The following is a 26406-nucleotide window of genomic DNA, read 5'->3' as shown; positions in this document are numbered from 1 at the left end:
TCCCTGGCTTCGAATCTACACCGAGTCTCCTCCTGCCCACTGACAGAGACAGCTGGGGTTCGGAAGGAGTGGGTTGGGTGCACCCAACCACCTGACACTGGATGGTGGGCCGCTGCAAGCAGAGATACAGCAGCGGAGTGGATCAGAGGGTTGGGGGATCAGGGGGAGGTGGGACGTGGCACGACTGGGGCAGCCTACCTCTTCTGTTGCAGCATGTGGGCCTCGTCCAGATGCTGATCCCAGTCCTGCTCTCTGAGCAGCCAGGAGGCCAGAAGTTTCTGGAGTTGGACCCTGGGCCCCTCTGCCTTAGGTGGAGGAGCCCCCATATCGTCTTCTTTCAGGCACTGGCAGGTTAGGGAATGTGGTAAAAGGAGCTGGTCTAGGAGTCCACAGAGGAGGAGGCGGGGTCTGTTTGGGGTTGGGACTGAGAGTGAGTATATCTCCAGTGTGACTTGTGTATACAGCGTGCAGTTTGTGGGTGGAGTGTGTGTGTATGCAGTGAGGCGACTGGGGGCCCTGCCAGGAGAATGTGGCTTTACCTGGAGGGGAGGAGCTCTCTCTAGAGAGCCCCCGGGCACAGAACCTGCTCTAGAGCTGGGAGGGGAGGTGGAGGAGGGAACTTCCTTCCCAGCAGTGGGCTGAGGCTGCAGGGGAGAAAGGGGAAGGCTAGGAGACTGTGGGATGTAGAGGGGGAGCAAGGATGAAGCCCAGAATGCGGGCCCCACATGCAAGGTGAGCACTTACTGGGATACAGGAAAGCAGAAAAGTGAAAGCCCTCCAGCTTGACAATCAGGCAGATTCTGGCTTGAACGCTGGCTCTTGTCCCCTTACAGATCAGTTAAGTGAGCTTCCCAGGCCTCAGTCTTCCAATCTGTAGAACGGGGCCAATAATTGTACTGTCTCATGTGTCTGTAAAGCCTGAGCGTAAGAGTTCAGTGACTATTGGTTCTCCTTCCGCAGATGGGCTCCAAGCCCTGAGCGCTGCTTGTCTGCATTGCGGTCTTTGTGGTTGTCTCTGTTCTCAACCTTGCAGCCAGCCTCCCGGAGGCTTCCAGGCCACGTCCTCAGTGAAACTTCTCTTCCTTCCCAGCTTTGTGGAGCCCCAGTCAGGGGAGACCCCAGAACTGGAACAGCAGGAGCTGAGCCGAGGTGGTGGACAGAGAAATCTGGGGACTCTCTTCAGGAATGATGAGGCAGGACTGAGGACACATCACCTTTTGTGTTATTTTCTAATAGGGTGGTTTCTATTTCTCTTCTGATTGGAAATGCTTGTTACTGAATTCGAGTCACCCGGGAGACAGATGCAGTACCTGGGAATAGGCTGAGGGCTCTCCTAATTTTCTAAAGAGAAGGGCAGAGCACAGAGAGGGAGGGTGATGGCCCATGGCTAGTAACAAAACTAGACTGGCTTTAAAGTTGGAAACTTAGCTCCAAATCATCCGCCATAACTTGCTTTTTCTTCTGAATCTTCGGCCTGTACAGATATGAGAGACTTGGGGGGACACAGGACCTTGGGGGGTCTTCAGGAGCAGGGGTCTTCTTTTACTACAAGATTGAAGGATGGACAAAGTGACCTTTATAGAAGGGGAATTGAAAGGAAAACAAATAAGGAAAGGGAGAGGGGATGCCAGAGACCAGGAGGAACCATGCTCTCACCCAGGTGGTAGGGAGATGCCAGCTGGGAAAGGGGAGGGGGGTCACCTTGTAGGGCAACTTTCTGCTTTGCTGGGGGTTGGGGCTGTGTGGGATGGTAATGGCCTCTGCAGCCTTGGGACTTCCAGTCTAAGGAGATGGACTGAGTGATAAGGTTGAGGTGGGGGTTGTAGATGCTCTGATAAGCAGGGACTGGCAGAGGAAGGAGGCCCGCCTAAGAAATACTCAACCCATAAAGCTAATCCTGGAGGCGGTGGGGGCGGGGAGGGGCCGGCCCAGTCAGAGCCGCACAGAGCAGGTACAGGGGGGCTCGCCACCAAGGGCCCCGTCCTTGGGGCTGGGGGTGGGGAGAGAGGGGGGCTCAGGAACAGGTGCCCCTCTCTGGGTCTTCACCCTCTCACTGGCCCAAGCTGGCTGCACAGGTCCAATTCTAAATTTTTTTTTTAATGTCTTTATTTATCTTTGAAGGAGAGAGAGACAGAGCATGAGCGGGGGAGGAGCGGGAAGAGAGAGAGACACAGAATTTGAAGCAGGCTCTAGGCTCTAAGCCGTCAGCACAGAGCCCGATGCTCGAACTCACAAACCGTGAGATAGTGACCTGAGCTGAAGTCGGACACCCAGCCGACTGAGCCACCCAGGTGCCCCATTCACAAGTGCACCTCTATGAGGATAGTTTTTGATAAATACAGTACAATACTGTAAACGTATTTTCTCTTCCATATGATTTTCTTAACAATGTATTTCCTCTAGCGTACTTTGTTATAAAAATACAATATATAATACATATAGCATACAAAATATGTGCCAGTCGATAGTTTGCTATCGGTAAGGCTTGTAGTCAACAGTAGACCATTAGTAGTTAGGTTTGGGGGAGTCAAAAGTATATACTTGGACTTTTGACTGCTTGGGGGGTTAGTGCCCCTAACCTTGTGTTGTTCCAGGGTCAGCCGTACCCCTGATCTTTAAGGAGTTGCCTGCTCTCCGCTGGCTTTCTCCCCTCACTCCACTCCTTCTCCTTTGTCATACCCCCCTCCACCACCTTATTTCTCCCTCGTCCCTTCTCATGCTCCCTCAGCCTTCTGTGGACAAGAACACCTAGGACCCCTCTCCCCCCAGGTAGCAGCTTCCCTCAGTCTCAGGAGAGTCCCTGATGTCCCCTAGGGGACCAGGAGCCCCTCACTACACTTTCAGGTCCCAGAGCCTCTTGGTGTCAAAGCAGTCACAACTCTTATTTGGATGTGATGTAGGGAGAGGGAAATGCATCATGCCTGGATTTTATCTTTTTAGGAAATACACTCCCACCCCACATACCCACAGCCATGTAAGGAAAGGATTTGAATACACTTTAAAACATTAATAGTGATTAGCACTGAATAGTGGAATCACTGACCCTTTTTGTTTTCCAGACTTCTTAAATTGCTTTTATACTAAAACAAATTAAATTCCTGCTCGAATTATCTCTCCCAACACAGGGAACCAGCAGCAGGTGGTGAGGAAACGCAAGGAACGGTGGTCAGTACAACCCAGTTCTTTTCACGCCTGCCTGTCCCACCCCCAGCGGCCCTCCCCATCCACACGCACTGAGCCTGGGTTGGCTTCTCTTTTTGCCTGGAACCAAGAAGCTCCTCCCCCAAAGTAACCAGATTAGTGACTTTTTTCCACCCAAGCATTGTTTCCTGGACATGAAGGTCAATGAGTGCACGGTAGGGGTGAACAGGGTCACCTGCTTACTTGAATCTTTCTTCCTCCACCGTCCAGTGACCTCGTGTACCACTCCCCAGTCACCTGGCCTGGGTGGGCAGGAAGTATACAAGAGGTTGCAGCTGTCCCAGGGGGGCCTCCTGGTGAGCACTCTGCTAGCAGAGGTACAGCTGTACTCCACGCCTACAATTCCGTCTTCCAGAAAGGGTACACGTTCCTGCACATGCACTTGGTGGTTCACTCAGGCGTGGGATGCATGGGCTCCACGAGTGGTGTGAGAGGGTTGTGATAGCTCAAGTGTGCCCACAATCTCCTCCCACCTGCCCCAGCACCTGCCCTGTAGCTTCTGGCCTGCATTGCTTTCTGGTTTACCAGGACTCCATCCTATCTCCCCAATCCCACCTGCCCCATCCCCAGCCATCTCTGCTCTGGGAAGCAGATAATTAGCCACCGCCCATTACTGCCAGCAGTCTGTGCTCACTAGCTTCACAGGCCTGGCAGGCATTGGGGCTTTGAGGCAAGTTTCTGGAAATCTGTTATTTGGGATCCTGGCCTCGATGCCAGGACATCCAGTTGAGGACACTCAACTGGACTCCAGTTGAGTGTCCAACTCTTGATTCCATTCAGGTCATGATCTCACAGCTCGTGAGTTCAAGAGCCCGCACTGGGCTCTGTGCTGACAGCGCAAAGCCTGCTTGGGATTCTCTCTCTCTCTCTCTCTCTTTCTGCCCATTCTCTTTCTGTGTCTCTCTCTGCCCCTCCCCTGCTCATATGCATGCTCTCTCTCTCTCTCTCAAAATAAATAAATAAAACTTAAAAAAAAAGACTCTGCTTCCATCAAGCAAGGAGTTTGGAGAATGAGCCTCTAACAACTTTTTCTTTGTGTCTGAGAGTATGAGGGGCTGTAAAATGAGAGAAGAGGGGTTTGTCTACCAGTTCAAGAGGCCAAAGGCTTAGGGAGAGGAAAGTCTAGGGGAGGGTGAAGAATGAGGGAATGATTTCTGCTTGGGCACAGGGTACCCCATTCTCTGTCTTTCTCTCTCTATGTACACATGCATGTGTGTGTGTGTGTGTGTGTGTGTGTACGCACACGCACACACACCGTGTACTCTTTTCTCCCCCAACACCTATGCCCCTCTACCTTCCTCTGTTTTGGTGGACCTGAGTTTCAGGTACAGCCCAGGACCTGAGGATCCGATATTTCCACATCTGCTCTGGGCCACATTCTATACAAGCCACTTACCTTAGAGAATGGCTGCATGGAAGAGAGGAAGCTGTGATGTTTGAAATCAAAAGAGGTGGTCAAGGGGCACCTGGGTGGTTCAGTCGGTTAAGTGCCTGACTCTTAATTTTGGCTCAGGTTATGATCTTGAGGTTTGAGCCCTGTGTTACACTCTGCACTGACAGCATGGAGTCTACTCAGGATTCTCTCTCCCTCCCTCTCTCTCAAAATAAATAAATAAACACTAAAACAAAAAGAGGTGGTCGAGAGTCCTGCTCTGCCCTTTATTGTCTGTGTGATGTTAAGCAGAAGAGTCATTTCTTTTGTGAACCTCAGTTTCCTCATCTATATGATGGGTATGATGACACTACTACTTTGAGTCCCAGTTGCTATATCGATGTCATGATGTAATGGATGTGAAAGTACTTCACAAACTCTGAAGTCATTTTGTTGCCCTCCACAGGATGATGCAGTAGGATCATCCTAGAAGCCTCTGCTGGCCACTCACCACTCTCTTGCCTGGCAAGGGAACTCTCTAGTGACCTGAATGAGGGACAGGCCCATGGCTGTGATGTCACAAAGCTCATGAAATCAGAGGTCCTATGGAAGGGAAGGGAAGAAAACGGTGCAGGGAAGTGGTAAGGGCTGGGACAGGGACAGGAGAGGGAGGTGGGGGGAGCCGACTGGGCATAGGGGAGTAGGGAAGACCAAAGGTGGTGGATGGGCAGGCCCATGACTTCCCCGGGCTCCCAGCTTTGCAGGGCAGCATTCCTGGCCGCCATCTTGCTGCTGCTGCGGGTCAAGGGAGTGAAGCTTCAGAAAGGCAGCCTGGATCCCAACGAGAGGAGTCAGAACGAGAAAACACCCTCCACAGGTAGGACAACAGTGTCTGGAGCTAGGGATCAGACCTCTTTGGAGTCAGCCCCCCAGTTCCTATCAGGCTAGAGTGAAACCTGAGATAGGTCGGGTTGTGGGGAGAGAAGCCCAGTCCCTTATTATTGTAACGTGAGAGAGTCAGGTAAAGGGTTTAGAGCAGGGTTCTTAGCGGGGGATGTATTCAGAGACATACCACGGGCTGGCTAGAGCACCACACAGGTGGCTTTCGTGTGTATGGGCAGGGGTGCATTTATCTTGGAAGAGGTTGCAGTTTCCATCCCTTCCCTGGGGTGGTCCCTCCAACCCCAAGTGTTGTAATGCTTTGGAGGAGGCCGTTTGAGGTAGAAATGGGGTATGTGCGCACCTCAGTTGGGGCTGTGATTGAATACAGACCAGAGGAGACCTCCAGATGGAGCACCACCTCCCTGACCAAGGATAAGGGGATGCACAATTAGGCCAAAAGCCCCAGGCCCTAACTTCTTCTCAGACTCTCTAACTTCATCACCTTTCTGGTATAGGCCAGGATCGGGGCGGGGGCAGGTTAGGATCGGCCCTTTCAGTGCCTCCCCCTCTCCACGGTTGCAGACCAGGATCAAGAGAACTTTGAAGAGCACTTTGTGGCCTCCTCCGTGGGGGAGATGTGGCAGGTTGTGGACATGGCCCAACAAGAGGATGACGGGACATCAGACACAGCAGCCCTTCGTGACCACCTATTTAACCTAGCCTTCTGCTTCAATCTGGCCAGCATCATGGTTTTTTTATGAGGGACATTGAGGCTGAGGTGGTAGCCGGGCTCCTGGATGAGGACCTTGCTATCTACTTCCGCTTCATGATAGCTTACTGACCCCCTCTTCCCCACCGGGCTCCAGGTCACTACTCCCAAGGGGAGGTGTACACACAGTTTCCTGCCTCTCGTCAGTGGCTCGTCACCTCAGGATTCAGCATCTGAGAGATCCTGGTGCTGGCCTTTCAACTGTCCATTGCCCCAGCCTGACCGCCTCGCCACACTCTGAGCACCTTCTCCCAGGGCCGGAGACACCAGACCCACGGCCTTCTCTTTCCCACACCTCTCCCGGCTCTGCTCTGGACAGCACATTAGGGGAAAGAGGCAGCAACAATAAAAGTAATAGCAGTAAAGTCCTGAAAACATTTGGGGACAGCTTTCTGAGACTTAACCAAAGCCCTTTTGTCTCTCACTGGTCTGTTTAATTGCCCAACCTTTGGCCCACTGACCTTTAGACCCATTGGTTTGTTCGCTTTTCTTGTGTCTACAGAATTCTCTTGGCATTTTCTCCTCTTATCTTCTCTGACTTCTAGGCATAGAACATATTAGGAAAGAGTCATTAATGGACAGTAAGAAGCCAAGTGCCAGCTTTTATTTTTGGAAGGGAAAGGGAAAGGAGATAGCGTCTGATTCCATGGATGGGGCAGGGAGGTGTTGTTACATCTAAGTTGGAGTCTCTGTGGTAGCCAGGTTACCAGAGCTGGCAGCGGCTGGAGGGGTTCATGAGGGCACCACGCGGACAGTGGAAGTGTCTGGCAAAGGCTTGCATGTTGCTGAGGGGCCCATGTACTCGAAGCATGGGAGGGCTGTGAGGATCCTGGGGTTCCCAGGTGCTGGGCTCCCTACACATCACCTGTGGAGAAAGAGAGGTCCACGCAGGGTAAGGAGAAGAGCAGAATAGTAGCGTCCATCAGGGTCAGGAGGATGAGGCAGACCTGGTGCCAATGTAGTGAGTAGGGACAGCAGACAGAGATGAGAGCAGAGATAGGGCCACACATTTGTATGTAATTTATTGTTTTATAAGTTTATTTATTTATTTTGAGAGAGAGAGAGAAAGAACGTGACAGGGGCAAAGAGAGAGATGGAGAGAGAGAATCTCAAGCAGGCTCCACACTGTCTAGTGCAGAGCCCGATGTGGGGCTCAAACTCACAAACTGCAAGATCATGACCTAAGCTGAAGTCTGATGCTTAACCAACTGAGCCACCCAGATGCCCCTGTAGGTCATTTATCTGGCAGGATGTGTGTGAGGGAGGGCATGGGCTGTGTAATCAGATCATTCGTAAGTGACGGAAAGGTGGGGAGGTGGGATTTATTGTAAAAACTCCGTGAGGGAGTCTTTTTTATTTTTATTTTTTAGAGAGGATGAGGGAGAGAGAGAGAGAGAGAGAGAGAGAGAGAGAGAGAATCTTAAGCAGGCTCTGCTCTGGGTCTCAATCTCATGACCCTGGGATCATGACCAGAGCTGAAATCAAGAGTCAGACTCAACTGACTGAACCACCCAAGCACCCTGAGGGGTCTTTAAGTATACTGAGGAACTGGGGACAGTGTCTGTTGAGGGAGCATGTGGTACTCATGTGGGGACCTGGGGGGGGGGGTGAGGTCTCCAACAAGGAATATGGTCTATAGACAGTCTGTCGAAGGTTCATTTTTTAGGAGAAATGAAAGAAGAAAAAGTTGGGCTCATCTCAGAGAGGGATTTGGCAGTAGAATTTTTTTCTGTTTTTGAAGAGGGTGATGAGTTTGGTAGAAGAATTTATAGAAATATGAAAAGATGGTCCCAAGGAGCATGTATGAAAAGATGACAGCGGGGACATCTGTGGCAGAGGGTTGGGGCTGTTTGGGGGAAGGTGTTTCAGGGAGGCACCCCTCTTCAAGCATTGCCAATAAGGTACTTATCTGACATGGAGCAAGCTGCGGAGGGAGGTGGCCACTGCCTACCTGGGCATAGCTTCGGAAGAAGAGCTGTAGAGGGCTGAGGTCCAGGTTGGGCAGGATAGTCTCTCCGTAGTACCTTAACAGCCTCCTGCTGTACGCCTGGATATGGGGGTGGGATGGCAAGTAACCCTTAGACTCTAGACCCATGGCCACTTAGAAGTCTGATGCCCCACCCACAATGCCGAAAACCAGTTCACGGCCCTTTTCCACAGACACACTGGTCTGAGCCAGGAAAAAAAACGTACTTGTGAGATCTATAGATAACCTAGAAAAGAGGGATCTGTGGGGTCAGAGGGGGATTCCCAAACTGCCATCTGCTCAGTGAGGGTGTGAAGGGCGGGAGGCTTTACAACTATGTTTGCACAAGGGATGGTAGAAGGAAAAACCTGTGAAGACAGAATGGCTCTCAATAGATCCTGGCCCTTGGGATTGGAGTTACCTGCAGTGCAATGGCCAACCCCCCGATGTCGGCGGCATTCTCCAGTAGTGTCCAAGAGCCATTGAAGGAAAGTCCGCTGGGTAACGGAATGGATTGGTAGTGGCGTTTCAGGCACAGCAGCGCCCCCTGTAGGGCATGGGTGTCACAGGCTGGGCAGCCCCCAGGGAGTACTGTTGAAAATGGGGCAAGGGAAAGAAATGGTGAGATATGGAGTAAGGATGAGGACCAGGGGGTACCACAGACTGGGCTAGCCCCCGAAAGCATTGCTAAAGATTCTTAACTGTGCCACCTGGAGCCCTCCCTTTCTCTTCCTTTGGCCTCGTTTAGGGCCTTCACCTGGATTCCCAATGGTCCCACCTCCCAATGGCCCACTGTTACCCACACAGCTGGGAGAAGATGTGCAGCAGCTCATGGGCCATAATGCTGCCAGCAGCGCCAAAGTTCACGGCTCTGGGAAGACAAAGGTTTATCTTACTCCGAGAGTCCTTCAAAGTTTTTGACCCCAGTTCGCCAACCATGAATCCTATACATCATAATGTCTGTCCATCGCCCTTGGGAAATCCCCTGCCCACCCTCATAGAACGGCCCCTACCTGGGGTAGCCAGGGTGGAAGAATGGAGGTTGGAGGAGTCCGGCTGGGAAGACCACCACATGGTCAGATATTGAATAGTAAGCACTGACCCCCCAGGTGGACACCTGCCACCTATGGGAAGAGCACATATTAACACCAGCTCCGTCATGTATGGCCCTGCCCACCAGACATATGGGAGGCCCCACCCTCCCAACTACTGTCACTGTTCCTGTTCCCTCAGGCCCCCAGCTTTCTTTCCTGCTAATCTTGAATAGGCATTTCTGGGATGCAGTGTCTATGTCTCCCTTGCTCCTATACCTGTGCTGGGGGAAAGACTGCAAGAAGTTCTGGACAATTCTAGCTCGGAGAGATCGGACACAGCTCAGGAAGGACTGCAGGTAGCTGGGTCCAAGCTGTATCTGGGAGGAGGCAGGAGGTGACTCGGATACACAGAGACAAATACGGATGCACACTGATATACGCCAATGGGTACATCTGAACACAGACGGTAAGCCCCAACATACAGACATCCGCAGTACAGTAGAAAGCAGCACAATGACACCACGTCGACGCAGACAGGCTTCACACAAATCAGCGCACAGATAAACACACTCAGGCAAGTCCCAAGAATGTATGCATGCATGTGTGCACACACACTTATTGTGACCTGAAAAGGTTCCTTTCTTCTGCTGGCAAGACCCACAGTGTGGATATTCACCCATAAAACCCAGCCAACACCAGGGCAAGCAAGGGGTCAGTTAGGATAGCCCAGGGCAAACAGATTGTCTGCCATTTGGGCGAGTCAGAAGGTGAGGAGAAGCTGAGGACTAATGAGGAGCTGGCAAGGGCAGGGACCCACATCGTTGTATTCCTCCCTGGCCAGTGATGGCTTCAGGGCCCATTCTGGGCCCCCCATCTTCACCTGCAGTTGGGTGACCTGGGGAGAGACACAAAAGGTAGAAGAAACCTAGCTACCCCAAGTCTATCGGAGGGAATTTCTTGTGTTCACTGCCCCAGTCCCACCTTTTATATTGTCACCAGGATGTGTGTATGGCATACTGGTGTTTACATTGCCATGTGTTCTTGTGCCTTTGCATTGTCTTTCTGTCACTGTGATCTCTGGGCCCAAAACTCAATTCCCCCCTTCCTTCTGTCTCTCACTCCTGGACTTACCCTATCCTGGGCCTCTTTCCGGGTCTTCTCATCCATCCAGGGAACCCTCCTGAGGCGAGCGATGAGGGTGTCCTTGATTGCAGTGAATAGTTCCATGGCCTGTGTAGGGGCCCGGATAGAGACACAGGATCAGGGTCAGCCTTGGTCTGGGTTCCTGCCCCCTGGGCCTCTAGGAAGGGCCTTGGCCCCAGGGAGCTACCAGAGAAGGGGGAAGAACTCCAAAGAGAAAGCAGAAAGTAATATTTACTAGGTGACTGGAAACCCAGGGCACAGAGATCTGTGGAGACAGAAAGGAGGTACCAAGAACATAAAGGGAAGGTGGGAGCTGGTCAGTCCTGAGGGTCGATAGGGGAGACAGTTCCTTTCTGTGGGAAGATCTCAGCCTGCCAGGGGAGGGAGATGCTGTCCTTACCCTTGGTCAACAATCCGCTCAGAAAGCAAAGGAAGAGGACCATCATTCCCTTCTCTGTTCTTGAGAGCCCTTGTCCTCACACTCTTTTTATTAACGCATGCATTTCCTCTCTCCATCTTTCTGGGCTCTTCAGCTTTCCAACAAGCTGAAGTTCTCCCAGCTTCACAACTGTGTAGTTACTGCTTTCCCAGCCATCTACCATCTTGTTTGTATCCTTTCTTGATAGAGGAAAATGGATGACAATATTTGAAGCCTGAATTCAAATCCTGACTCTACTTTTTGGTAGTTGTGTGACCTTGGACAAGTTATCTAACCTCTCTGTGCTTCAGTTCTCTCTTCTCTAACATTAGGATAATACTAGCAATTAAAGTAGTTCATGCCAAGTGCTAACAAGAGTGTTAGCCACATAGTAGGCATGCAAAGACTACTCAGTACTCATTTACTTGCACTTCTTAAGATGATATCATTCCATTCTCATACCATTTCCTGTGTTGTTAAAAAATCATAGATAAACAGGGAGTAGCCATAGAGGCCATGGAGTTCAATTTTCTCATTTTATGGTTGAAGAAGCATAAGAGCAGGGAAGTTGGGAAACTTATCCAAACTCGTGCATGTTGTATACACTTGTGTCTCATAGCAAAACTAGGCAAACCCTAGGGACACAGCATGGCCTGGCCTCCTTTGGCATCCCTCACATAGTTCACTCTTTCTCTCTGTGACTGGCTGACACCCCCACCCCCCGCCACCCCCAACCATGCAGACCATCAAGAAGGGCACAGTGAATAGAATTAGGAGAGAATGGTTGGGTAGGAAGGGGTAGAGAGACATGGGCTGGGGAAGAGCCCTCACATACAGCACTTTGGGTTTTCGGACTGAAGGCCTCATGAATAAACAAGGCTGCCAAGGTAGGCTCGAAGAAGGCTCCTGTCTCCTCTACGCACTTCATCCATCGAGGGCTGGTGGGCTGCAGAGACAAAGCTCGAATGAATGGCTCCTGTCAAGGGTTCTTTCTCATCCATCTCTCCAGGTCAATCTTGTCTACATCTTGACCCCCAGAGGATGCTCTCTTTCCTGGTCTTTCTGGGTTTGTCCCACTTTACTTCATTTTCCCTTTTGGTGATACACATGGGTTATTGCTGCTTGGTAAAAAGGGGTTTATGTCCTCCAGGATTAGTCTCGTGAGCCTGGATTGGGCAAATCATCCTTATTTATTGACTATTGAATTGAAAGCAAGTCCTCTCTGAGGTATTCTTCTGGAGAACAGAAAGGCTCCTGGATAGGAGAGGACTACATACCAAACCTCTTACCATAGAAGGTCTGTTGGCCACTCCATCCCCACCCGCCACATGCACCACACTGGTAGCCCAGCCAAGGCAGCCACCCTTCCATGTTTCTTTATCTAAAATGGAAACTGGAGAAGGTAATTCTGCTCTTCTTTTCTGCCCCTCTCCCTGCCTCTCCAAATGGTTGCCGTGGATCATATGATAGGACCTTGTCTTATAAAGAAGAAAACTGTCAGAGTGAAAATGGGCTTTAGACCCCATACTGTTTGGTAGGAGAAGGGGACAAAAGAAAAGACTAAACATGAATTCAGAGACCTAAGAAACTTTGGATCAAATCAGGGAAAATAGGATGAGATGAGGGACATTATCAACTTCAAAGGCAGAAAGATGGTTAGACAAAAACTCAGTAGAGTCTTGGGCAACTGGGGTGTTTTTAGCACAGGGACAGAAAAAATAAGCAACATAAGAGAGAGATGCTCAGTGGAGGGCGGCGGGGGGGATGTTTGTGGTGGGCTTGGATGGCTTTGAGGAGCTGACCATGAAGGGGGCCTAGAGATGACACAAGACAAACAGAGGAACATGCCCAAGGGGCTTAGGGTGAGAGCACCAGCCTGGGGGAGAGCTGAGCTGGGACTTTGAAAACACAGCTAACATGCCAGTTTGGGTTAAGTGGGATGAAGTCACAAGACTCCATTCCTGTAACTTATTTACTCTTCACAGATCTCCTCACAGGGAAGATGGTTAGGCTGCTACCATGCTTTCTGGTGCCAAAATTAGAGAGAGAGTTTGTGGGGCTTCCCACAAGAGAGGAAACAGAAATGGAAGACCAGTATTGTTGTCACGGAAGAAGGAGCTCCTGGGCCTCTGCCTGTTAGGACATTTACCATTTTGGAGGCTGCTCCAGACCTGGTTGCCCACATTTTTTGTTCTTGTCCCCTTACTGTGAGGTCTGTTAAGGACTTCTCCTCTTGTGAGGATAAGGAGCCAGATGCTTTCTATAGTGTATTAGTGGCGGCTCTAAAACACAACTGTGAGAAGCAAAGATGAAGTGAAAGGAAACATGGATCTGATACCCATGACTGGGTCGAGGGCAGGATCTGTGGGCCACCTTCAGTGTCTGTGCATCTCCCACAGCCCTCCTGACAAAGGGCTTCGATTGGAGACTGCCTTTCATCAGCCTGTTGGTGTGGGAGGTAGCTCTACTGCTGGAGCAGCAGCAAACGCATCAACCTTCAGCTTGGTAGTGTGATCTACCTGCCCTTTTCACAACTCCTGGTCCTTGAGCTGTTTCCTGATCCCTTCTGCTAATGCCCACCCATTTCTCCAAAAGCTTTTGCCTCTTCCATGCCTGTGCCCATAGCTTGGGCCACAGCAGACTCTGACCTGGTTCCTGGAGAACACAGATGCCACCTCAGACTACCCGTTGCTAACTCCTGTGAAACTCTGAGATTCTTTTCATCACTGTTGTGCTGGGTCACATCTCCCATGAGCAGGAAAATGACTTCCAGAATCTCTAAATAAATGTCGGTCTCAGGGATGGAGGTTGACAGGTTAAATATTCATCTACTGGGGGTTATGAGTATCCACGCTGTCTCTCAAGACATGGAATGACACAGCATACCATATGTATTAAAAATATATGAGACAAAGAGAAATATAGGGAACAATCATTGCCATAATATAAAAAAATGAAAGAAATACTTCAGATCCAAGATATTGACACCCAGTAGATTAATTTTAGGGAACAAAAGAAAAGTTGCAGATATAAGCTTAGAACCATAAGTAATAACACTTTAAGAAATAACGGAAATCAGAAAAAATTCCAGGAGTCTGGAGGAAACAAAAATTTTCTTAAGTTGCCATAGAGGGAAAGAGATTTTGGAGATTACAGGCCAGCCAGGAATCCTTAATGCTAATTTCTAAAGGAAATTCTAGAATGAGTCATTGGACTGATCATTTTTGAATACTTGGAAAATAGTATGTAACTACTAAGGGATTTCTGGGGATCACTGAGGACAAATAATGCCAAAATAATAACAATTTTTCTGGTTCAAAGCTTCATCAAACCAGGATAACCTAAGAGAGCCAGACTTATGAACTCATGTAGGGGCCATGTGGTGATGTAACTGAGAAGCAGCCAGCATCAGGCCCATGGGGCATGGAGGGGCCAGGGCGATGGGTACAGCACAGCCGGGCTGAAGAGAGCTGCACCACTCAGCCCCAGTCACTTGTGACCCCTGGAGAAGCCTAGTCTGGTGCTGCTCAAGCTTCCCATGTACCACACACACACACACACACACACACACACACACACACAGACAAATGCTGGAAATGTGACTATTAACACACCATCTCCTAATTTTTGACTTCTGGTGATTAAAAGTTTGTAAAAAGCTTTAAGGCCAAGAAAACACATGTATTGGCCAGATTCATCCTCAAGGAGCTACCAAATACTACCTCTGAACAGAGAATTCAGCATTTACCAAATGTGGGTTATTAACTTACACCCCTGCACTTCAGCTACTCGAACTGTCACCATGAGAGTACTACCTGTTCTACCTCCCTGGCAGCACCGCTCAGGAGATCAGGTGAAGCAACACATCAAAATCATTCTGTAAATCTTAATGTACTCCCTCACTGTGTTGGCACTGGTTTCATGGAGGCTTTTGGTAAAACCGCAAATTGAATCCTTGTGAATTAGATGGAGAACTCTGTGTTGGAAGATAGTGTAATTTGTGTGGCTTCATAACTGGCTGAACCATAAAGAAACATTAGTGATTAATGACTCCAAGTCTGCATGAGCTTGCCTGACCCACTCGTACACACTCCCCACGTAGCACGCCATGTCTCTGGAGTGTTTCTCCATAACACTAATCACGCCCTGCTATATTTTATTTACTTAGTTTATTGTCTTCCTTCCTTCATCAGTGCATAAGCGTCTGAGGGCAGGGACCTCTGTCTTTTGTTCATGTGGTGGTCTGAGCTGATAGCTCAGAACCCAACTCAGGGCTCAAACCCACGGACCACAAGATCAAGACCTGGGCCAAAGTCAGACACTCCACTGACTGAGCCGCCCAGACACCCCACCAGAAAACCCTTTAAACTCTCTAGGCAACTGCCTCTGTCCCACCTCCTGCATGGAGATCCACCACTGCCATTCAAACCCTCCCTCATGTGTCCCTCTTGGGAACTCTGAGCATTTGTTGTGTGAGCCAGAGTCTTTGGGGAACGCAGCTACACCCATTCATTCACTCCACATGCAGCTGCTGTTGTGCTACAAGGACAGGGCTGGGTGGTTGCAACACAGACTGTAATGGGCCACAAAACCAAAAGTATTTACTATCTTGACCTTTGTAGAAAGAATTCTCAAACTCATTTTCTGTTTTCCTACCCACTCATTCCTCAATCCTGCATAGTATGTGATTAACAACATGTCCTCATGAGCAGGAGTGATCTGTTTTGAAACCTGTTCCTTCACTTATGAGCTGTGTGGTCTGGGGAAAGTCACTTGCCCTTTCTGAGGACCTCGGAGTGTTTCTGGAGAATTAAATAAAATCATCCACGTTAAAGTGTTCCATGCAGTGCCTGATACACAGTAACCCTCATATCAACTGTTATTCTATTTGTTGGTAGAACTTGACTCAATTTTCAAGCCCAAGGACAACTATAAATCCTAATGGGTATAATGAGGATGGACATAATAGATATAACAGATGTATAGAAGTATACAAAAGATGGCAGCTTCAGCAATTTATAAGACTTTCCTGTCCTTTAAATGTGATTTCAATATTGGCCCATTTACATCCTTCAAGAAGTTCCATCAGACCATGGTTCTGGGATTGACAGGAAGCTATTGGTTGACAGGGATTTTGTAGCAATGTTAACTAAGAGGAGCTGGAGCCCTGTCAGCCTCATCCGTGTCAAGAGAAAGGCTGGGCAGAAGCTTCTTGGGCACTTACCAACCTGAGAAAAGTCCCAAAAAGGAGTGTTTTACTGTTGTTTTGTTTGTTTGTTTGTTTGTTTGTTTCTTAGCCAAAGGATTAAGCACACAGACCCTGGAGCCAGACTGCCAGAATTCAAATCCTAGATCTACCAACTTACTAGGTGTAATACCTTGAGCAAGTTCCTTAGCTTTTGTGCCTCAATTTCCCTGTCACAAAACAGGAATAAAATGATGTGCCTGCCTCACGGGATTCTTCTGAGGATTAATTCAGTTCATATCTATCTAAAGGGTTTAGAAAAATGTCTCACTCCTGGAGCATCTGGATGGCTTAGTCAGTTAAGCATCTGACTCTGGATTTTGTCTCTGGTCATGATCTCATGGGTCGTGAGTTCGAGCCCCAGTGAGTTCAAGCCCCATGTCAGGCTCTTCACTGACAGCAAGGAGCCTGCTTGGAATTCTCTCTCTCCCTCTCTCTTTGCCCCTCCCCTCCAAATAAATAAATAAACATTAAAAAAAGAACTTTGGGGTGCCTGGGTCGGTTAAGTTTCCCATTCTTGGTTTTGGCTCAGGTCATGATCTCACGGTTCATGAGTTCAAGCCCTGTGTCAGGCTCTGTGCTGGCAGTGCAGAGCTTGCTTGGGTTTCTCTCTCCCTTCCTCCCTCCCTCACTCTCTGCCCCTCCCCTCCTCATGCTCTCTCTTTATCTCTCTCAAAATAAATAAATAAATTTTTTAAATCATTAAAAAATTTGATTTAATTTAATTTGAAAAGGAACCTGTTAAAAAAAAGAAAGATGTCTCACTCCTGATACTCAATAACTACATGCCAGTCCCTGTGCACCCATTTACCCTCTTTGAATTCCACGGGTATTTCAAGTTGTCAAAGCAGTGAGTTTCTCCAAGACACAGAAATGGTCCACAAATTATGAAGGAAAAAAAAACCCGTGCTTTTCAAGACTACACTGAGGCCTGTACTCAGGTTGGAACATATCTAACGTTCTGGATACCTTCACTTGCATCTAGATGTGTCCGACCTAGGATTTCAAAGTTCTTGGTAAAGGAGTGTCTCCACATCTTATGCAACACAGGAGACTTTGGTTAGTGTGTTTGGCACAGAACTACCACCTCAGATATATCAGGCTCTGCACTGTGAAGCCCATGCTATGACCCCACAGATCCCACTGGATGTCAGAGATGAACTCTTTGGGAAGCACCCTTGAACATCAAACACTGGAAGCACCTAAACAGAGGAGAGGCCACTTGCTGGTCATGTCTTGCATCCCAACGAATCCCAAGCTTTAAGTCCATGTCCTTAAATCACAGAGTTCTGGATAACTAACTAGGCAAATAGTTTAAAGGTCATTGAAAGGAAAAGCAATTGCTGATAATTTTAAAGTTTTATATTTAAACTTTAATATTCAGCAAAAGGCTGTAAAAGTAGCCAGATGTGTGCCAAAAGTTCTGGTACCTGGCATGTCAGTTCTCAACATAAGCACTGTATGCACAGCCTGTCTGCTTCTATGGAAAATCCAGACATTGAATGGCATCTGCCCCCATGCCGTCTCCATGGGAGAGATACACCAACAATTATCCCTCAAAATGACAGATGCTCCATTAGCCCCCAATCTGGGAAAATTCCTCCCTTCTCTCCTCACCATGGGTGGTCGTTGGGTCAGCTCCCGCAGTTTCTGGATCAGTGATCTGCGTGCCTCCTGGAACTTACTGTCCAGGGCTGGAGAGAGGGTCCCCACCAGCCCCAAGATCATGTGGCTCTGCAGAAAGTCTCTGTGGAGGGAAAAGAGACCCACACATACACTCAGGGCTCTCGAGGTGCCTCAAGAACAGCCTCCCCTTGTGTAGTCACCTGGTACTCCTGAAGGAAGCCCCTTCTCTTCTGTATCTATAGAAAATAGTGGCTTGACCTTTGAACAAGTCAAGAAGAGCTTTTCTTGGTGTGAGTTGGAAAATGGTCATAGAAGGAACTAGATGCAGAAGTGACTTCTCAAATTGCAGGGAGTGAAGCGTCTGGGCTAGATGAAGACTAGACTTAAAAAATGTAACAAAACAGATTCATCTACTTCCCCAACCAAGAAATCTCAGCTCACCTTAAGATGTATCTTCTAAGCACAGCAAAGCTGGGACCTGAGACCTTCCTCTGCCCTGCTGTCAACTCTCTCCAGGTCTGATTTATAGCTTTACATAAACCTGCTCACACCCACAAGAATGGTCCTTCACTTCCTTAAAAAGAATCTCTAGATGTTGCTGCCACTGAGGTACTATGAAGAAGGGCCCTGAGCCCAAGTCCCTGGAAGGAAGCCCCTGTCTTCAGGCAGTGGCCATGTAGTTACTGGGGATGGCAGACAGCCCAACAGAGTCTCACATGCAAGGGCCTCTGGATCCTCTCACAGCTGAGAAATGGCCTCTCCCCCAGCCCTCCCCCAAGAGAACCCCCAGCCTTCACCACCTCCATCCACTGGCCCCATGGGCCTCCACCTCCTACCCCTACCTCCTAGCTGCTGATAAGACATGCATGCCTGAGCTGTCCCTAGTGACTGGCCTTCCAGCATCTCCTATAGCTTAGAGGCTCTTCAAAGACTGGGTTCTACTCCCAGCAAACCCAGGTGCTGGGCACATGAATGCCTCATTTCATGTGTGTTTTCCCTTCCCTGTGCCCCTCAAGCCTCTCATGCTTCCTGTTGCCTCAATTTTCTCTTGGGCCATTCACCCCAACACTTCTCTGCTGTCACATATCCGTGGATCCCTTCCATCTTCCTGGGAAGACCTTACCAGCATGCAGTTTCCACAATCTCCTTTGTCCCTGAGGCCTCCAGGTCCTCGGACTCTTCATCGCCCTCATACTCCCCCAGTCCCACCTGAAGCAAACCTGTATTTCAACAGCTGCTCTTCCACCAGCTGAGACATGTTTTTCAAATACTCCAGGTCATGGACTACGAGGAGCTGGGAGGGTCTCAGGGACATTGGCGTGAATGTCGCTTGCAAGCAGGACAACCAGTCGATGGCAGGGGCCATTTCCTTAGAGGAGGGACACAAGGCTGAGGGGGACAGAAAAGGAGGAGAGGAGGCAGGAGAGGGGGGTCCTCTCCCTCAGGGTTTGAGAGGGGGTGGGGAAGGGGATGGTTGGGGAAAGGGATGGGCCTGGGAAAGTTAGGGATGGAAAGGAATTAAGGAATGAGGAGAAAGGATTTCAGGAGATCCAGAAAGTTTAGGAGAGAAACCCTCCTGCCCATCCTCCTCCAGTCCCTGGTTCAAGGCACCTGCAGTTGGTCAATAGTGACCAGCTGGAAGAGCTTCTTCTGTGCCTGCTGCTCCTCCAGGGGCCTCAGAAACTGAAACAGCTGTGAGGTAATGGAGATGGACAGGAAGGCATGTTGTTGCACCTTGTCTGGGTCTCCTCCTAGCAAGGCTCCCAGCCGACTCAGATAAGCCAGGTATTCCCGCACAATCTGGGGGAGGGGCAACATCAGTCACAGCCACCAGAGGCTGAACATCAGAGATCAGGGCCTGACCTTTGTCCATGGAGGCATCTTACCTGAGCATAGATCTTCTGTTCCTGCTCTTGCTTGAGGGGAAGATCAAACTCTGGCTGGTCTATCTGGACACAAGAGATACTGGAGAGAAGTAGGGAGCGTGGAGGGAGGAGAGGACAGGTGTGGGAGGATGGGGAAGGTACTACAGGAGACAGCCTCAGGACACAGAGAAGGTGTGAGAGAGGACAGCAAGAGAGGGAGGGATTGGGGTCGGGGGCAAGGGGGGAAAGGATACTCTTTATATTATACAGACATGGAAAATGTGAGGACAGGGCAGTGCTTCAACCAGTTTTGGGGTGTTTGTCAAGGGAGAAGCCCACTAATCCATGTCCTGAAGGGGGCCAGCCCCTGTGCTGGGTCCAAGTCCAGGGTTAAGGAAGGGGGAAACCATCTCAGGTGCAAAATTTAAGAGGTACTGAAAACAGTAATGAAGATCAATGTCTTAACGGATATTTTTCAAATAAAAATCAAAGCTAAAATCCATGCTGACTAAAATAGCAAAACTTTGTTCATCACAGATTTTTTTTTCTGAAAATCTAGACTGTATCTTTTACCCATTTTGAAGAAAAATTATAGATTTTTTTTAAGTCTGCAATAAAATTTTAGTCCATTTTAGGGGGGGAAAGGACCTCTTTTCCAAAAAATCCACAATTAACAAAAATTTGATATTTTTTGATCATCACAGGTTTTTGCATTGGCTTTTAAAATTTTTTTTTATTATGAAATTTATTGTCAAATTGGTTTCCATACAACACCCAGTGCTCATCCCAACAGGTGCCCTCCTCAATACCCATCACCCACCCACCCCTCCCTCCCACCCCCCACAAACCCTCAGTTTGTTCTCAGTTTTTAGGAGTCTCTTATGTTTTGGCTCCCTCCCTCTTTTTTTTTTTTTAATTTTTAAAAATATTTATTTTGGTTACTGTTTTTGGTAGCCTCTTTGATTTTGTACATAGGTGAGTGGCTCACTTACCACACCTGCCTGCCCCACCTTAGTCCTGGCATGTCCTTGATTCTGTTCTGATCTTTGCTCCCAAACTATGCTCTTTTTCTACTCCAACTCCAATATCCCGCCCACTCCTAGGACTGTATACTTTCCCCATCTTGAAAAATCTTTCGCTTGGCTCCTTTGTCACATTTTATGTCCACACTTTGAAGAACTAAAAGTCATCCATGACCCTTTCTTGTTCCAACTTTCTTGCCTTCCTCTTAAACGCTGTACAATCTGTCCATTTCCAAAACTGTTTTCAATACTCTCTTCTAGAAGGTTCTCAATGGTATCATCGTTTATTTTCTGAGATCAGAAATCTCTGGAATCCATGATGATCCTTCCCTGCTGAATCACTCCTCCCCTGTCCTCTGTGGCACAGCCATGCTGGTTTCATACCCCCTCCCTGCCCCCAGGCCCCTTGGTGGGGTACTCCCTCTGCAGTCCATCCTCAGAGTCCGCCCAGTCTCCAGTTGATGGTAACTGCCCTCCTCCTACTCACACCACATCAAAACTGTGGAAAACTAATTTTCCAACTTTTCCATTTTCTGCATTTACATTCAACCAGTTGCCAAGTCCTTTAGAAGCACCACGGACCATCACCACTGAGATGAAGCTGCCTAAATCTTCATTCCTGGCCTTTCCTTTCAAGTTCTACTGCAATCATCTTAAACTGCTCCAAATTGCTCACCTAGATTCCTCAACCACTCCAGGTTGACCTACAAAATCGCTCCCTCTGCTTACACTCAATGCATAGCCATATTTTTTCCCCCGAAGTCAGAAGCAATCACCTCCATCTGACTTCTTAGGCCAGGAATAATCAGGCCCAACCTCATGTCTTCAGCCTTACTCTTCTCCTATCTCCCACTGCACCTCACCCCTACCCCAAATCCTCTGTTCAATAAACCAGCCTTCTCATTGACCCCACAGAAGAGTCATACCATTCCAGCCTTAGCTCAGGACTTTCCCAAAGTCCTTTTCATGCCCTTAACTTCACCTTCACCTGCGTGATTCAACCATGTTTCAAGGCTCAGCTCACGTTCTCCCTTCTCTGAGCCATTCCTTAACTATTTCAGATCTTAGGTACTCCCTAAAGACCACATCAGAAGCTCCTGAACATACCCTTTAGAGCATCTCATACTGATTAACAGCTTTTCTTGTATATTCATCCCCATATAATTTTGTGGAATTTTTGAGGGCAGGGGCCAAATAGGTGGCATTGCATTATCTACAACAATACCGATGCCTTCAACATTTATATTTATTTACTTGCTCAACAAACATCTTCCATGGGCCTCTAGATGCCTGGCCCTGTGCTAGGTCCTGAGGAACAGAGGTGAGTAAGGTATGGTCCTGTTCTTAAGGGGCTCACAGTCTTTAACACGGTCTTCAATGATGAGAGCTTGGGAAGCTGGGAGGACAGAGGGGTCTACCTAACACATAGCTAGGGTGTCAGTGAAGAATTCCTGGAAGAGATAATAATCAAACCCCAAATTTGAAAAACATGCAAGAGTTTTCCAGGCTGAGTGTGGGAATAGCGTTGGGGAGTAGTGTTGCAAGCAAAGAGAAACGTGGATGAAAAGCACTGAGGAATATTCTTGAAGCTAGAAGTGACAGAGCATGGCTTGAGGTTTAAGGGGGAAAGGGATGTGGCAGGAGATAAAGCTGGAGACTAGGGGGTTAAGAACTAGATCCTGATGACCTGGATCTGGCGAGGTCACTGGAGGCATTTAGACAGAGACAATAGCATAATTAGCTCTCGGTTTAGAAAGGTCCCTCCAGCAAAACTCAAGAGTGATAAGAGGAGGACAATACTGGAGATGAGGGGTCTAATTAAAAGGCTGTTGGGGGGGGGGGTGATCCAGATAAGCAGTTAGATCCAGATAACTAGTCCAGAACTAGTTCAATCTTCACAGGACTGGCTCTCCTGCTCCCTTCTCTGATCTCACCTAGTATCCCTGACTGTCACATTGATAATTTTCCCTCAAGATAAATATCTTATCTATGTTGCCCATTTGTCCTATCTGTCCAGTCCGCAACCTTCCTCTAGGAGATGCTAGGCTAGAAGTTGAGGCAGGCCCGGTCCTGCTGTGTGCTGGTGCGCCCCTCACCTGAATGACTGGCGTGTGTGGAAGGGTAGGATGAGGTCGCAGGTAGGCTCTGAAGAATGGGAAATAACCATACTGACTCATCAGAAGGCTCAGGGTTCGGTTAAAGTCTAAGGAAGTCCAATTACCGGAGATTCGCCAGCCTCCAAGCTGGGGAGCAGAGAGACAGGGCTCAGCAGTGGGGGGTGGCCTGGGAGACCGGTCCCCCCCCACCCCTCCCCTTCCTGAGCCAGCTGCTACTTCCTGACTGCTATTCTGGGTGCTTGGAGCCCTCCAGGGCTGGCTCCATCTCTATCCTTCTTTCTCTGCCCTCACCCAGGGTCCTCATGCTTCCAGAGGGTACTGCCATTTCCATCTCCCTCCTGGAACTTGGAGATGCCCAGGAAAGAGACACCCCCCTCCCTTTCTAGAAAAAAAGGGGGAAAAGGCAGCCCTGAGCATGCATGGGTCCCACGTGTTATGTATCTAGAAACCTTACTGCCCTGGGTCTCACCTCCTCAATGACTTGTCTGAGGGGGGCAGCCCCTTCGGCTTCGATGGCACCTGTGTCCACACAGGAGCTGTAGAACTGGAAAGCTTTGTCCTCCCCAGTGCCCAGGTGCCGGGAACCTGGCTCTTCTAGAAAGGAAGCATAGGAGAGTTAGAGGAGAAAAGCCAAGCAGGGAAGGTGGGACAGAAGGGGAAGACTCCCAGGGAAATGGAAAGAAGGGGGGAAATACGGGGTTGAGGACAGGTCAGAAGGTGGGAGGGCTGGGTCAGCTCGATGGGAGAGTGAGGGCAGGGAGGAAGACAGAGGGGAACAAAGGAGACACGAAAGAGAAATGGGGAGGAAAAGACACGGGAGAAAAGGAAGAGATGGGAGCACCTACCAACACCTATGGGTCCAAATGGAAGGCAGGACGGAGATGAGTAAAGAAATTAGAAACATTTGGCAAACCAGAGAACTTTGGGGGGCCGGAGACAGGAAAACTCATCCAGACAGGTTTAGCAAGAAGAAACAAGGTCCAGACCCTGGCTGGTGACCCAGGAAACACACACACACACACACACACACACACACACACACACACACGGCAGTAACCCGCATGCCTGTGCATTGCAATCACCTACCCTGTGGCACCTCCCACCCACTCAGTCACCATACCTTTCACTCTGTAGTGAGCAACAGTTTTTATCCTAAACGTACATTTTCTTTTCATATCTTGGCCTTAACTGGAAGCATGGCCCCTCCAGAGAAAGCCTGCCTGCAGTTCTTTTGTCTATCAAAAAGAGGGCAGAGGGATACATTCACTCCTCCCAAATTCCAGTGAATCCCGTCACATGTCCTGGGCTCCCTTACACTGGAAATGTGTGCCTATCATACCTGTTCTTGTTCCCTTTCCTCATACCCTCACACCATCCTCCAACTTCCTGGGGCCCGCTTCCAACCTCCCAGATGGCCTCCGTTGCTCCCTCAGAGATGAACTCAATTCTTCGGTCTTCTGCACAGTCACTGCCTACAGGCGACTTCTGCGCCCCCAGGGCTTTAGGTTGGTCCTCTCCTCTTCCGGCAAGCCCTCTGTGGCTGGATCCATTCCCTGGCACACAGCCAGATGCCTCCCCTTCTCACCGCGTGGCCACGTCCTCCCAGCCAGCCCCAGCACCCCACTTCTTCCCCTAGAGCTTGCACACCAGCGTCTGAGGGAGGGGGTGGGGAAGTGACTGCAGGGAGAGGCTAACAGTGACCCCAGAGATAGCAGACAGGCGGGGCTGGGGGCAACCGACACACCTGGACTTTAGTGCGGCAGGTGCTGAGGGCCACTGGCATGGGAGGTCCCAGGCGCGGGAGAGAAATGGAAGATTTAGGCGCAGCAACAGAGAAGGGGCAGATCGGTGAAATGTGGGGGGCTTGAAGAGAGGACAGTAGTCATAGGCAAGTGGCAAAGGAAAGATGAAAACAGGGACAGAGAGGAGAAGGGAGGAGGTACTGAGGTGGTAGCTACTGAGACGGAGCAGCAAACCAGCGGCTGTGCCACAAACCACACAGGTTTGGGACAGCAAGATAGTTATAGGCTCAGGGCCACCCACTTGCAGAGACGCTTCCACCCAGCGAGCCTCACCCAGTATTTTCCGAAGTCTCCTCTTGTTCTCCTCTGCAAGAGCCTGAAAAGAGCTCTTGGTGCCTTTGGCGTCTCCACAGGCAAAGCTGAAGAAGTCGGTGCAGGGGGCCACACTGGTGTTCCCAGAGGCCAGGTAATGAGCCTGAAGATCATGACACTCGGGCGTCCTGCAGGGCCCTGCCAGGTGGGGGCGGGGGGGGGGGGGAGCTCAGAGCTGGGAGAGGGAGAAAGAAAGGGCCAGGGGTCCCCCGAGGTGCTGGGCAAAGGACAGCCTGGTGGGGAAAAGGGAAGGGCTCCCCAAGAGAAGGACAAGGCCTGACCGAGCCCAGCGGGGCCAGATTGGGAGGGAGAGGGCGAGAGGGTGAGGCAGGAGGGGAGGTGAACGAGTCAGTGGGCACAAAGCCACAGAGGCCCTGATGAGGAGGGCTGGCTCGGTTGGGGGATTCCAGGATTGTGCTCACTAGGGCCACAGCTCCTGAAGATGTAGACCAAAAGCACAGAAGAACCAAGGAGCAGACTGAAAAGCAGGCCAGCCACTAGCACCCGCCGGACCATGAACCCCGCCGTTATGTGGCGTTCCTGGGGCCACTCTACTTGAGATACTGGAGATCGCTGTGCAGGGAACTAGGAAGTGGAAAGCCACAAGAGAGAGGGGGTTGGCAGAGAGGGGTGGGGGAGAGAGGGAGAGAGGGGAAAGAAAAAGTTAGTGCCAGGGCCCCCTCGTAGAGAGATGATTCTCCTCATTCTCCCTAAACCCAACCCGTTTCGGACCCTTTTGGGACAGCAAACGGGAGAGATGCACAAACATGCTAAGGACCAGGCAGACTGTGAGGGGTGAGAGTCTGTGGGGTGTTAGAGCTGGAAGGGAGGTCACACGTCTGCCCCGCAAAGGTCAGGGACCGCACTTACCTCCTGCCTTAAGAAAGGCCCCCTTCCCCATGCCCGGCTCATTCCCCCTGGCCGGGTTCTTCCCCACTCTGGTCTCCACCCTCTCGAACTGAGGAGGAGAGAAGGGAGAGAAGCTGGGTCAGGAAGGGGGTGCATTAAAGAGAGTTATATCAGGTCTATCAGGTGGTTTTGACGCTTCCCTTCACGCGCCCACTATCATCCCAGGGCAGTGTTCCTAGACCGGCTTCAGAACGGCCCCTCCCCTGGATGCACCCCGACTTTTCTCCCCCTCCTGACACCTCCCTTTCCTTTCCCGTTTCTGCTCTCCAAGCCTTACATTTCCTCCTCTCCCATGGGGCAGGGCACTCACACACAGTGCCCATCCACCCCCACCCTAGTCACCTGACCCCAGAGGGGAACAGTTTTCTCTAGGGGACTTGCCGTCTGTCAGTCCTCTCTGGCTCCCAGAATCCTTCCTGGTTCTGCTCTAGGTGCTGAATCTGAGAAGTGGGGTTCAGGAAATGGCCTCCCTCCTACCACCCCCCCCCCAGTTCCTCTGTACTGGAGAAGGGGAACTTCTGCCACTTGACCCTCCTGTCCCCATATACCCATGCTATTGGCCTCTGGGTGGAGTCTGTTTATCAGTCCAGAGACACCCAGACCTCTCCTCCTCCTTTATCTCAGACTCTCAGGGGAGGCAAAGGGAGGGAGTCTTCACTTCTCAAGTAATTTTGCCCTTGGGTGGCTCTTCTTGTCCTGCTTTGTGCCTTTGCTCATGGAGTT

General features: G+C 49.9%; 3 protein-coding genes across 14 annotated transcripts in view; 1 reads left to right on the top strand and 2 right to left on the bottom strand.

Moving 5' to 3' along the window:
* Window positions 1–3899, bottom strand: part of TRPV5 (transient receptor potential cation channel subfamily V member 5) — a 32273-nt gene extending 28374 nt beyond the window's left edge. The window contains exon 1 of the mRNA XM_058724021.1: window positions 199–3899. Within this exon, the coding sequence (XP_058580004.1) occupies window positions 199–326 (128 nt within the window). The 5' untranslated portion in view covers window positions 327–3899. The remainder of the gene's footprint in view (window positions 1–198) is intronic.
* A 1196-nt stretch (window positions 3900–5095) lies between these two features.
* Window positions 5096–6632, top strand: LLCFC1 (LLLL and CFNLAS motif containing 1). The gene is made up of 3 exons (XM_058724020.1): window positions 5096–5214; window positions 5330–5450; window positions 6038–6632. The coding sequence occupies exons 1-3, from the start codon at window positions 5179–5181 to the stop codon at window positions 6214–6216; spliced, it is 336 nt and encodes a 111-aa protein (XP_058580003.1). The 5' UTR covers window positions 5096–5178; the 3' UTR covers window positions 6217–6632.
* A 169-nt stretch (window positions 6633–6801) lies between these two features.
* KEL (Kell metallo-endopeptidase (Kell blood group)) lies at window positions 6802–26157 on the bottom strand. 12 transcript variants are annotated; one of them, XM_058724008.1, is made up of 19 exons: window positions 25961–25992; window positions 25645–25732; window positions 25197–25359; window positions 24736–24912; window positions 23130–23254; window positions 22640–22786; window positions 19543–19605; window positions 19268–19456; window positions 18877–19025; window positions 17648–17777; window positions 11621–11731; window positions 10356–10454; window positions 10042–10119; window positions 9501–9601; window positions 9204–9314; window positions 8994–9061; window positions 8612–8781; window positions 8176–8271; window positions 6802–7089 (listed from the first exon to the last, which is right to left on the bottom strand). In XM_058724008.1, the coding sequence occupies exons 1-19, from the start codon at window positions 25975–25977 to the stop codon at window positions 6928–6930; spliced, it is 2244 nt and encodes a 747-aa protein (XP_058579991.1). In that variant the 5' UTR covers window positions 25978–25992; the 3' UTR covers window positions 6802–6927. The 12 variants fall into 12 exon arrangements, with proteins under 12 accessions (XP_058579991.1, XP_058579992.1, XP_058579995.1 ...); XM_058724009.1 differs by lacking the exon at window positions 25961–25992 and having other exon boundaries at window positions 19543–19621; window positions 22640–22688; window positions 22765–22786; window positions 25645–25919; XM_058724012.1 differs by lacking the exon at window positions 25961–25992 and having other exon boundaries at window positions 19268–19348; window positions 19543–19621; window positions 22640–22688; window positions 22765–22786; window positions 25645–25919.
* Window positions 26158–26406: the final 249 nt, after the last annotated feature.

This window comes from Neofelis nebulosa, chromosome 4 (assembly GCF_028018385.1).
Source record: "Neofelis nebulosa isolate mNeoNeb1 chromosome 4, mNeoNeb1.pri, whole genome shotgun sequence".
Classification (NCBI taxonomy): Eukaryota; Metazoa; Chordata; class Mammalia; order Carnivora; family Felidae; genus Neofelis; species Neofelis nebulosa.
Note: the sequence above shows the minus strand (reverse complement) of the source record. Positions and strands in the feature narration are given on the sequence as shown.